At 57.6% G+C, this 12,723-nt stretch overlaps 1 protein-coding gene across 1 annotated transcript in view; it reads left to right on the forward strand.

Annotated features, from left to right (window-relative positions):
* The first annotated feature begins 1,786 nt into the window (after positions 1 to 1,786).
* ITPK1 (inositol-tetrakisphosphate 1-kinase) overlaps positions 1,787 to 12,723 on the forward strand; it is a 137,539-nt gene continuing 126,602 nt past the window's right edge. Inside the window, exon 1 of the mRNA XM_054567109.1 lies at positions 1,787 to 2,001. Within this exon, the coding sequence (XP_054423084.1) occupies positions 1,907 to 2,001 (95 nt within the window). The 5' untranslated portion in view covers positions 1,787 to 1,906. The remainder of the gene's footprint in view (positions 2,002 to 12,723) is intronic.

Below are 12,723 nucleotides of genomic sequence, written 5' to 3' on the forward strand. Positions count from 1 at the left end.
TGGGGCGGGGTGGCGACCTACCTGGGCCTCAAGTTAAGAATCCTGGGATGAGGCAGAACAAGCACCGTTTCTGAAAGCCTGCTTGAGGACTGGTGTACTACCCTGTTCTAATCGACTGGTTCATCACAGTCCTTTAAGGCAACCATTCTTTTCCCCACCTGGAGACAGAACTTAGGCTAGGAGAAGCTGAACTAGGAACCCCCATTCTGGGACTTTCTGAAGCCAAAGACCACTCTTCCCATTGAAATGAGAGACATCTCTATTCTCCTTTCCCCGTCCCCACTACACCCCCATTACATCATGCAGTGTAGACCTCACAGCCAGAGCCCTGATACAGTCTGAAAGGCTCTCATGAGGCAGGGCTTACTGGGGAGGTAAGGCGGAGGACCTGAGGCTCAAAGAGGCTAAGTGGCCTGCAAGGCCACACAGCAAGTGTGCAGTCTAGCTGAGAGGTGGAGGTAGAGGACAGGTGTGATTACTCCTTCAGTCCCAGTGTGGGAAAAGCCTCATTTAGTTGCCACTTGGAAAACCAGGGGAAAGGGCGCGAGGAGGCTGTAATTAAGGGCAGAAGGCAGGCCCCTGGGGCTTGGGCAGCATATGCTGGGGCTGTGAATCGAGGGCGCTTAGGCTGTCGCTGACGTCGCACCCTAAAAAGGAGTCTCCCGAAAGTGTTCTGTCTTTCCTTGATGTTTCTAGTTCTGGCCCTTTTCCCCCTCGGTGGAAGGGGACCCAGAGTGTGAGTCAACGTCCTAAGCCTGAGAAGGCCCCTGGGTGTTCAAGTCCCCGCCCTGGGGACTAGTAATCTTAGGCCTGGGTCTGTCCTCGAGGGAAGTGAGATGATCTTTCTGGACGTCCGGAATCCCCGCAGCCCGCTGCGGCCCTGGATGAATTACCTTGGGGGAGGGGCTAAATACTGCTGAGGATACAGAAAGGCTTTTAATGAATGAAAACTCAGTGGCTCGGTCAGTCCCAAAGGGCAGGCAGAAAAAGCCGACACCGCCGCTTTTAAAAGTAAAGCCACTTAGAAAGGCTCTCCATTCCCACGTCCTCCTGCCCCAAGCTCAACAAACAGCCTGAGCCCCGACACAAACAAGCACCACATTACTAAGCGGGGAAGGCGCGGCGCCTTTAAGGGGCGGTGGACGGCACTGCCCCCTGGCGGTGGATGCGGCCGCGCTTCCTCCGCCCCGGCGGGTCCAGCGGGCCTGCCGGCCGGGTCAGCACCGCGGCGGCGGTGGGGCCGGGTTCGGCGAGTGCGCGCGAAGACGAGGACGAGGACGAGGACGAGGAGGAAGTGGCGGCGGCGGGTGAGGATCGTGGGCGGGGCGGAGGCCGCGTGCGCTCCGCCGGGGTCCGAGCGTGCCGGGAAGGGCACGCGCCCGGCTCGGAACGGCCGTCTGCGCCGCCCAGGGCTGGGAGGGTGGGCCAGCTGGAGAGGCAGGGAGGGAGGACTGGGGCGGTAAGCAGCCCGAGCGCGGGGCCGATTCTCCGCCGGCGTAGCCGGAGGGCGGGTTGCTCGGCTCTGGGCGGTTGGAGGGAGACGGGCTGGGCGGCGCCGGTGAGCCAGGGCCTCCCATCTCTCCTCCGGGCCCGGCCCTGGTGCGGCGCTCGCGAACTTGCTCGCCGGCGAGCCCCGCGGGCGGGCGGCAGGGGCGGCCCCGGAGCGGCGGCAGCCAGTAGCAAGCCGCGCTGAGCGCCGCTCCCCCGCCCGGGCGTCCGCCCCGCCCCGGCCCGCCCCGGCCCGCCCCTCCCGGCAGGCCCCTCCCGGCAGGACTGCGCCCGGAGCCCCGTTCCGCGTCCTCGCCGCCGGGAGGAGGTTCCCGCACACTCGCGGCGCGCGCCGGGCCGCCAGAGTCGGCCTGTGGGCGATTTTCTCCGGACCCAAGCTCCGCGCCCGAGGAGGAAGATGCAGACCTTTCTGAAAGGGAAGAGAGTTGGCTACTGGCTGAGCGAGAAGAAAATCAAGAAGCTCAATTTCCAGGCCTTCGCCGAGCTGTGCAGGTAAGGAGGAACGGGGCTCCGGCGCCGGAGGACCCCGGCGCGATCCCCGCTCAGCCCTAGCGGCTCTTTTGGGAGGTTAGAGCAAAACGGGAAGGAGCAGTGCCCGAGGACACTGAGTCCGAGGAGCCAGGTGGCTGTGCTGGCCGCTGGCAGTGTTCGAGGGAAGCGGTGGCCAGTATGGGCGGTGTGGCACGGACCAGGGTTCTCAGGTGCACTGTGACCCCGGTGGGGAATCCTCCAGCCGCCCAGGGCGCGGTGGGAGCGCTGCTAAACGTGGCGGAGGGACCTGGGAAATCGAGAGATCAAGCGCTTTGCCTGTGGCTGGAGGTTACTTTTGGGCTGGGGTGTTTTTCTTCCGTTGTTTCGTTCCCTTCTCCTCTTGGAGAAAGGCACCAGTGTTCCCATGTTTGCGGACCACCTACTACGTGCCCAGCGAGTGCAGCTCTTGAAGGTGTTATTGCATGTGACTGGGATAAGCCCATGTGAAGCGAGTAGCAACACTTGGCATGTATGTGGTGATTTGCTGTCTCATTAGAGCCTCGCACCAGCCTTGAGAATTGGCCCAGGGTGGTGATTCTGAGCCACGTGTCTGAGAAGGGGGATGGATCCCCAAAGAGGTGGGGTACCACGCCAGGGGCCCCAGACTTAGGGAGTGGCAGGTGCAGAGGAGGTGCTCGGTAAATGCATGTGGCATAGGATAGCCTTCCTCTCCTTGTCCCCCCACCCCCAATGCCGGTGGCTCAATAATGGAGACTTAAGTGTTTGAATAAGATGGCATTCTTAATCCATTACCGAAGCATCCAGTGTTGGGTCAGGTATGCCTCGCCTTGCCCCGCAACTGTGGCTTTGCCTTTGCGAAGCTGTGAGTTAAATCCTGTTCTCAGTGAAAGCCTAGGGGAATTCAGGGCTCCATAAGCCTTTTGCAAACTCTAGGTGGGAACCTTTTGTTATGCAGTGTCTCCGCTTGGTAAATCTGATTATTGAAAATGGGTCCCGCTTGCATTTTCATCCCTGCTGGGTCCCCAGACATCATAAAGAATTAAACAATTGTGTTTCTTTATCTCCTGGTGCGAGGAGCAGTGGTCGTTCTGAGCTAGACGGTCTGAGCTGAACCAGCTCACAGCACCTCTGTGCCCCTCGTGCCTGTCCCAAGGGCCTGGTGCCCCTTTGCCCAGGGGGGCTCCCTTTGCATGGACTGGCTTCTGGGTCTGCATCCTTGGTCAGGGGATGGAGTTGGCTGCCTTCTCAGGCCCGCTTGCCCAGGAGGAAGCAAGCTTTCCATAGTCAGTAGGGCAGGACGAATGCGTTAGGGGATCAGGAGGAACTCGAAGCCAGAGCTTTGAAAATGGGTCTGAGGACTTTCGGAACCTTAATAAAGGGCGCTTGAACATTACACTGCAGATACACTTGTGGAAAATGGGCCCTATCCACTGGAGAAATGGGGAGAAGCCCCTCTGAGGCGTCCCTGAAGCCTGGCTCCGGTGTAAGGTGCGGGAGCTCCCCCTGCAGTCATCTAAGCCTTGGGAAATTCCATTTAAGACCTTGCACCCTTTCTCCTGAGGTCTGGCTGTATTTGTGTCATCCGTGTCTGCAGCTAAACCAGGAGGCTTGTCATCTGGTTGGTATGTTTTGCTCCATAATTAGGAGGAGGCTCTTGTAAAAACAGTTTGAGCTGAGGCGGGGAGGTCCTCCTTGTAGACTTTGCAGATTGGCTTTCCCTGTCTGTGGACCCCCTGCCTTTAAGCAGGAGGTTGGTGGGAAGCTATGATGTCAACCCTTCTGGGGGAAATCCAGCCCAGACGACTGTTAAGTTCTCTGAAAGGGCTGTTGCCCTCAAAGTTGAGTTGCTTTCTGGCCAAAATAATGGCTTTGAGGAGAAGAAAGAAAGTGTCTAAGTCATTCTAGAATCTCAGGAAGCCGTCTTTGTGTTTTCTTAGGGACGCTTTAGATATTTTGTTACAGAAGCTTAAGGAGGGAAAGAAAACACCAAAAAAAATTTTTTTTTGTTTCTTCTCTTTATTATTTTTGGAGCAGCGCCCCCTGGTGGCCACATTTCTGTAGTGGGTGCAACATGCTGGCACCCTAGAGAGGGTGCCCAGAGCCCTTTGCTGCTGTTGTGTTTGGTGAGAATGCTGATGGGATTTTAGTGGCCCAAGACAGTGTTACATTGTCGACGTTCGTGACCTGGGGGTAGAGCACTCCTGTTTTTGATGGATGATGAATTGTCTGTGAATTTCACAATGAAAAAGTCCAGAGATGTTTGGAAATGACTTGAGGCTCTGCTCTGAATGTTTGGGGCAGTGTCAGCGCCAGCGAGGCTGACCCGGACAGACTGGGATGAGTTGTTTAGCTGAATGTCGGGCCTTGTAAAAATCTCCAAGAGGGAAGGGATGTTGGAGAACGTCTCATTCAGCCCTTTGTTTTACAGATGGGGAAACAGGTGTGAGAGGGGGCAGGTTCCACACGTTCCTTCCTTTTCTTCAGCCTCTAGAATGGGTCCAGTCTGGTGGCCTCGCGCGCACACAGAAAGCCGGCCCCTTCTTTGTGAGCCCCTCTGGCAGCAAGGTGGCCCCCCTCATTATTTTCACAGGAGTCCAGCGGCTGCCGCGGGGATGCTCTTCCTTGCTTGCAAGGCTGAGTTGTGCCCCTAGCAGGTGCAATGCCTTCTCCTCCTAGGGGGCATCGCACGTCGATGGCACCAGGAGGTGTTTGGAGCCTGCTCCTGCTGGGACACCTTAGGTAGACGTATGGGCCTGGGCCCTTCAAGCCCTTGGTGCCCCTTGAGAGGAGGGCCCTCTGACTAGTCAATAGACAGGCCTTTCACTGAGCTTGTTCTTGACTGATGCTGTGTGTTCCTGTGATTCTCCTGTTTCTTCCCCTGTCCCGGGGACCTGGCTTGGCCTCTTCTAACCCCGCTTCCCCTTCCCCTAACGCTGGAGCAGTCTTGCTGCTTCCCCGTAGCCACTTCGTGGTTTCTTCAGCATGCCCAGAGGGAATTTAGAATGTTGGGTGATTTTTGTCTGACTCTCTGCAGCGCCCCGTTTGGAAGTGCTGGCCGAACACGACTCCCTTTGTGTTTCTCTGTGTCTCTTCTCCAACTCCTTTTCGCCTTCCCACTCTACTCTGTCCTGTGGTGGAATGGTGTTGCAGGGGGTAGTGAAAAGGCACGTGATTTTATGGAGCAGTCTTTTTGTTTGTTTTAATTTTTTAAGATTTTATTTATTTACTTCTAGAGAGAGGGGAAGGGAGGGAGAAAGAGAGGGAGAGAAACACCGATGTGTGATGTGGGAAAGAAAGATCTATCAGTTGCCTCTTGCATGTGCCCCCACTGTCCCCGCTCCTGCCGCCCCAGGGACCAGGCCTGCAGCAACCGGCCATGCGCCCCAACCTGGGAACCAAACCGGCAATCCCTCAACTTATGGGACGATACCCAACCAACTGAGCCACACTGGCCAGGGTGACTTTATGGAGCATTCTTGGTATAAAACATGGGTGCACCTCTGTCAACCTTTGATGTAATATTCACTGACTTTTTAATGTGGTCCTTCCAGCTACCTTATCTTAATTGATCCCCCAGCAGCCCAGGGAGGAGAAGGGAAACTGAGACTGGGGGGGGAGGGTGTAAGGGACTTGCACAGCCAGCTGGGCTTCCCTGAGCCCAGTCCTGAGGCCTCTGCGCCTGAGGACGTGGCTTCCTTGTAGAAGGGGCCCTTTTTTGCCCGGGTCATCCTGGAGCTTCCTGGAGGCTTCAAAAGCAGAAGAGTATCTGTATCTGTGAGGTCCTCATCCTTGAGAAACTTGGAGGCTAGCTGGGCCAGCTAGTTTGCAGGAAATAACGTGTTTATGGTGCAATCTCAGACCGTGTTATTGATGCCTGCTTTCCCACAGGGGACCCTTTGTAGAGTTCGCCCAGAAGGGACGAGGCCAGGAGCCCGTTGTGGCTCGAGTTCACGAAGTGCCTTCTGGAGTCCAGGCCTGGTGTCAGGCAGGGGAGGGGGGCGGGGGGCAGTGGGGCGCAGCCCAGCCCTCCCGGAGTGGTGAGCGGGGCATTAAAGTAACCTGGCCTGGAAGGCATGCCAGGGAGCGTGGGGTGCCCACGTCCCTTCCTCTCAGGGCCCTCATTTCTTCAAAAGGGGCTGTGGAAGGTCCTTTTCTGCTGGGGTGGCTTTCATTCTAAGCTGGAATTCTTTCGGGAGATTGTTGCGGGGAGGAAGGAGGATCTTTTCCTGGATGCTGGTCTGTTTGTCTTACGGTCGGGATCTAGCACTGTTGTGAGGGTGCGGGGCGGGGGGTGGGGGCGTTGGGAGTGGGAGGAGGGCCCAGGTTTCCTTTGCCGCAGTGCATGGGACTGTTGTAACGCAGCCTTGCAAATAAAATAAACGCTTTCCGGGAGTAAGCTGGACTCACAGTGGGCACATTGGCCACCCAGACCTGCCATCCTGTTGCTGAGACAGCCTGGGTCCCAGGCCTGGCTCCCCTGTGACCCTGGGCGCGTGACTTAACCTCTCTGTACCTCAGTTTTCTCATCTGTAAAGTGAGGAAAACAGTACTTAGTTTGGGGATGTTGTGTGCAGTGAAGGAGTCAGTGAGGACCTGTGAGGCGCCTGGAATACTGTAAACGTGGCGGCTGCTATTGTTTTCCTGTTGTGGCTGCCCTTGGACAGTGGGTGAGGGGGCTTCTGGGCCTCTCCTCTGGGACCGTTGGCACTTGTCGATGCAGTGCTTGGGCTTGGGCAGTTTGTGAGCGACCCTGAAGTCCCTCACGGATGCTCCCCGATCGTCCTGCAGGGTGAGGGGGGTATGAGGAGCGCGAGGGTGGCGGAGGAGGGGCTGGCAGCCACGGCTAAGGAGGGTCGGCTAAGGAGGGTTGCAGCCCGGCCTGGTGTCTCCTTTCACACACTCTGCCCGTCTGAGCCTTCCAGCCTGTGGAGGCGGGGGTGGTGTTCTCGCCTATTTAATAAATGGGGAACCAGAGGAAATTAGAGGTTATGCAAGATGCTACTTACATTTTTTTTTTTAAGTTTGACAATTCAAGAAGAGTTTGTATTGGGTTTCCTGTAAATGCCAACAGTCTCTATGAGCAATCATGTTACTATTATTAGCTAACAGTTATTTTTTCTTTATCGTTTTGAATATTTAATACATGTACATGTTGAGAAAAATCGGAGGACTCAAGTACACAGTGAAAAGTCCGCTTCCTTCTTGTTCCTGGTTCTGGTCACGCCGGGACAGTGGCTCTTGGCAGCCTCTCTCCATAGGTGTTTTGTACAAACACAGGGGCACACGCATGTGCAGGTCGCCGCGTACATACTGTTGTTCATTTCACACTACACTGCGACTTGGAGAAGTTGCACATTGCTGCTTCATTTGGAGACCGTTTTGTATTATTTTTCTTATTTCTTTAACGGCTGTGGGATCCAGCTCTTAAAACGGTGGGCCCTTGTTCTTGCCCCGCGGTTGCTTCTGTGACCGGGGCCGGGGGGGGCGGCCCTGAAGGGGGGACGGGACAGTGGGGCAGCAGGTGCTGCGTCCCAGAGCGAGGTGTCCCCTGCCGCATGCAGGGGTGCTGCGGAGACAGGCACAGGTGCCGTACTTCTCCCTGGGAGTCCTGAAACTGCTCACCAAGACGCAGCACTGGTCACAAGTGACAGTGGGTGGGGGGGTCCACTACCCACACCCTCTCCAGTGTGGTGGGCAAACGGTTTTGAGCTTGGCCACATGCACAGGTGAAAAAGGATACTTTGGACTTGCATTTCTCTTATGCCAGTGAGCTGGAGTTCCCACTGTCGGGGTGCAGAGCGGGGCTCAGCTGCCCGCAGGATGGGGCCCCACTCCTAACCATTCGGCCACCCTGCCCCTCCGCGGGTCATCTCTCCCACACGATTCAGCGGGTCCGGGGCATTCAGCAAACACTTAGCGAAGTGCCTCATGAGCACAGTTCCTGAACAGTTGGATGTAAATAGGGTTTTTGTTCCTACTCGTATTTTGAATTCAGCTGGTATACTGGCTTTTTTCTTTCTTTCTTTCTTTTTTTTTTTTTTTTTTGTGAAGGAATGTTCTGGTACCTCCTTTTAAAAAGTAAGATTCATTTTAAAAAGCAAACCATTCTGGAGCCATGTACCTACTCCTTCCCTTGCAAAGGCACGGTCTCCAACACCCCAGCCTTTCCCCTTCCTCTGGCCCTCAAGGAGCCTGCCGGGGTGTGTGGCCTTGCTGTGGATACAGTGTTGGGTTGGATTCCCCAGAGGGAAGCCCAGACCCAGCGGGGGTGGGCAGCTGGTCCAGGGTCACACAGTGGAGTGTGGCAGGGGTTTGCCAGCTCCAAGACCACAAGACCAGCGTGCCCTCCCTGCTGCCTGCTGAACCCTCCTTTCATGCAGCAGTGCCTCGGGGCTTGTGAGCCCCAGCCTGTCAGAGTGGCCAGGTCGTTTCCCCCGGGCTCTTTGAACACCGCCGGGTGCCTTGTCTTGCCTGCTCCAAGCTGCCCTCAGGAAGCAGCTGCCCTGTGGCCTGGGCCGCTTGCACTGGGCCTCATGGGCTGGGTGGCTTCTGCAGGCCTGTCCTGGTGCCTGGCTGAGGATTATGAAGCTCCTGGGGTGCCCCACCCCCACCTTTAGGGCCTGGGGGTGGGTATGTCACTGGCTGTGGAGATTGGAGATACACGCCCATCGGGGACCCCTGGGCTCCTGTCCCTCCCCGCCGAGGTCCCTGGGTGTTGGGCGCCCACCCTCAGTGGCTAGAGACAGTCCCAGCGTATTCCCAGCAAGCCCTGCTGTCAGGGCCCAGCAGGCAGACTCTTTTAGGGCGCCAGCCACCCCTGGAGGGAGAATCAGGACCCACAAGTGCCTCTCAGAGGTGGCTTCCAGGAGGTGCCTTTTTCTCTCCCTTTCATTTGGGATCTTCAGTCACCGTGACCCCAGCGCTGGCTAGTCTGTTCTCTGTGGACTTGCTCATGGCATGTTCCTTGTCTGTCTGTCCTTTGACAAGTTGGTCCCCTGAAAGTAGAGACTTCGGCCATTCTATTTGCTGCTGAAACCCCAGAGCCTGTGCACGTAGTAGGAGCTCAAAAGAGCACCCATTGGTGGGTGAAGGAGTTGATGGGGGGTTTTGGAAGCCTTTTCCACGTCCCTGTGGCTCAGCTAAAAGCCCCCTGTGACTCTGGAGTGCTCTGTGCCAGGAAAGAAACCCGGGGCGAGGGGAGATGGGTGGTAGATCCCAGGTCAGGAAGTAGCTCAGTGGTTGTTTCATTCCTTTAGTCTTTTATTCACTCAGCAAACCGTGAGTACCCACCCCGGGAGCCTGTGCTGGTCCGCGCCCTTGTGCGCGCGGATGCATGGTAAGGAGGGGAAGGTACACTTGCAGGCAGATACATCTAAAATGCTGCGAGGTGTAATTGGAGCTAGAAGGCCTGCACACGGGGGAGTGGTGGCAGGGGTGGCGGCAGCCACTTGAGCACTGTGGTCGGAGAAGGCCTCTCTGAGGGGGAGGCATGTAGTGAGGAGGCCTGAGAGCCCTTTCCTCCAAAGCTAAAGAGAACAGGGTGGTCTCCAGCCTTGTGTTCAGGAATGCACGGTCCTGGGCCTTGAGGGCTGGGGAGCGGATGGAGACCCTGTGGCTGTGAACGGGAGGCTCTAGGCCAGGAATTTTCTCCAAGCTCAGGTCAGGCCTCAGGTGCCCAAGGGCCCTGGATCGAAGCCACAGCAGATGCCGGTCCCTTTAATAGTCATTTATGGTACCTTTTTCTAGGCCAGCATTTGCCACACTTGCTCAACAGAAGAAGCCCCTGGGGCACCAGTGGAAGACACAGCCCCAGTCTACCCCTCCCCCGTAAAACTGCAAGCCAGGGGTCCGGGAGTCTTTTTTAGTAAGTGCTTCCTGGTTCCTCTGGGAAACTAGGTTTGTCATTGCTCGGCTGCCCCCTGCCCCGCCCCCTCCCAGCCCCCGACTGTCAGGCATGTTTAACACCAAGGTAAACAGGCTGAAGCGGACTCTGTGTTGCGGGGTCTCTGGGGGACTGGGGCTCTCCAGCAGGGCATTCTGGGGGTCAGCGGTCCCAGGCTGGCCGGCCCCGGGCTGGCCTGTTCTGGGAGCCTTTGGGCAGGCGGGAGTTTCCCAGAGCATTGGCCATCTGTTGCCTCCTCTGAGCCTTGTCACCTGAGGGAGGCAGGGTGGGAGCCCCAGGTGGTCTGCCCCGCCCCGCCCGCGCTTGCTACCTGTTTGTCCTCTGTCCCCTTTAAAAAACGGGCTGCCTCTGGCTGCTGGTTTGCACAGGAATGTGTGTAAAGGTGGGTCCGAGGCTGGACAGGCGCTGGTCCTTGCAGAGGAGACAGTCCTGGGGACGGGCCTGGGGACAGGCCTGGGGTGAGCTGATGGTCCAGTGGGGCTGGGGGCGGGCGCTAGCACAGCCTGAGGCTCTGGCCTCTGTACTTCGCTCTGCAGACCCGGCAGCCCCCTGGCTTCCTGGCTCCCTGGCTCCCTGGCTCCCATCAGCGCCTGGGCGCTTGGGTCTTGGAGCCCAAACCATGCAAACAGGACTTAGGCACGTCCAGGCGGCCTCAGTCCCCAGAAGGGCTCTGTTGAGGCTCTGCTGTGGTTTTCCTCAATCAGCAGCTCGCACCAGATTTCAGAGCATAGTGGGGGCCAGGCCCTGTTGCAGATTGAACTCTACCCTCCAAGCCGGGTGGTGTGTCTCCATTTGCTGGAAGAAATCGCCGAGGATCAGGGAGGGGCAAGATGACTTGCAGGTCACACAGCGTGAGTGGCAAAGCTGGGACTCCCCCTCAGGCTGGTTGATGCCTGAAACCGTGCTGTTGCCACCCTGCCAGGGTGCCACCGTCTTGAACTTCACACCCAGGCACTATTGTCTTAATAACCAGTGTCAGAAGAAAATCAAGGCGTTGTTCCCTGAGCCGCCTCTACAGGCAGTTGTTGGGCCCTGTGGGGTGGTGGGCGGTGGCTCGGCAGTGAACTTGGAGCTCAGCCTTGCCCAGCTGGCTGTGTGTGACCGGCCAAGCCATTCCATCTCCCAGGGCCTCTGCTCCTCCGTCTATGTAGTGGGTGAGCATGGCAGGTGCTTAATAAATGATAGGATTCCCCCTCCCCCTAGGCAGCCACCTCCCACACCCTCTTACTCACCAGGCTGGGGTCTGGGACCTTTGATATGTTTTTGGTGGGAGCCCCCAGTCCACAGAGACTGGCAGCCTCCCTGTCCTGTCCTTTCCTGGTAGCATCAGTGACCAAGTCATGCCCTGGCCTCCCAGCTCACTGCTTCCTGGGACGGCCTGGAGTAGGCAGGTGGGTACAGGGAGAGCACCCCCGTGGGAGTTTCGCTTTCATTTCTGCCTCACCCTGCCCCATCCAGCAGTTGAGGGCTGGGGTGTGGAGGCGAAGAAACATCCGGTCCTCACCCTGGGGCGTTCGTCCTAGTGCAGGCTCCTGGGCCTCCCCCTCCCCCTGCAACATCTGGGGTGGGCCCAACCATCTCTGCAAAGAGTACCCTCGTGTTCCTTCCTGCAGTCTCATGACGGGCCAGTCACTCTTGGGTTCTGGGGATCCAGTGAGCACTGCAGAGTCCCCCCGGGGACAGCCTGAGGCCATGGAGGTCCAACCTGCAGTGCGCAAGGGTGCAGGCTGTGTGGCGTGCTCGTCTGTGCGCCCGGGGCTGGGGCTGTGGGAGAGGAGAGAAGGGGGGCACGTCGGCACGCAGATGCTGCTTCTGCAAGGGCGGCGGCTCCTGTCCTCCAGGGCCCTGGGCTCGTGGGCATCTTTCTGGGGACTGATCAGTGCCATGGGACTGGTGGTTTCTCTCTGGATGGAGTTTCTTTCTTTTTACACACCCGATCTGTCTTGTAGGTGGGAAAACAACGGCCCAGAAAAAAGACGCAGAGTTAGCTCCGTGTTGAGCTAGCAAACGGGGCAGCTTGGACTTGAACCTGGTTTGGCTGACCCTCAAGTTTCTTTTCTTTAAGATTTTACTCTTCAAGTCCCAGCAGTCATTGTGGGACCGTTGAAAAGAAAAGGAATTCTGGCCTTTCCGTCAGAGGTTCCCACCTCCCGGGGGCTGTCTGGGTAGGAGCTCCGGCACCCTGCGGGGAAGCAGTTCTGCTCCCTGCAGAGCTGGCCCCCGGGCCAGCCCTCACCTTGCCCTGGGCACAGCTGCGCCGGGGCCTGTGCTTGAGGAGGTTCGGGCGCTGGGTTCCTCGCTGCTGTGGGAGGAAAGTCCAGGCCTGAGCCTCTGGGCCTGAGGCGGGTGCCTTGGTGTGGACGGGGACAGCGGGGTCCTCCTCCCAAAATGCACATCAGCCTTTGCTTGAGATTGCAAAGCCGTCCCCGTGAGGCCTTATTTTCAGTGGTATGAGAACAGTTCAGCCCCTGAAACACCAGCAGCTCCCGGTCCTGGAGCTCTAGCCGGGAGGTGCACTCGGAGGCCGTCAGCTCATGTGTGGAAACTGAGGCTCGCAGAGCGGAAGTGGCCTTCCCGAGGTTTCACAGAGGTCCCTGCGGGCGGCAGGATCTGAAGAGCACTCTGGGTGGATGCCAAGCCCATACCCTTTACTGTTACGGTGTTTTTTCTTTGTAAGTGAAGGCAGGGGACCAGAGGACGGCTTCCCTGTTGCCTGAGCTCTTCTCCCATGACCCGTCCTCAGCGTTAGTTACTCACTTTCCTCCTTTTCTTTTCCCTTTTCCATTGGATGCCTTGCTTGCCTGGAGCCAGGAAATGTG

This window comes from Pteronotus mesoamericanus, unplaced genomic scaffold, assembly GCF_021234165.1.
Source record: "Pteronotus mesoamericanus isolate MK-2021 breed Mesoamerican mustached bat unplaced genomic scaffold, CSHL_Meso_final contig_182, whole genome shotgun sequence".
NCBI lineage: Eukaryota > Metazoa > Chordata > Mammalia > Chiroptera > Mormoopidae > Pteronotus > Pteronotus mesoamericanus.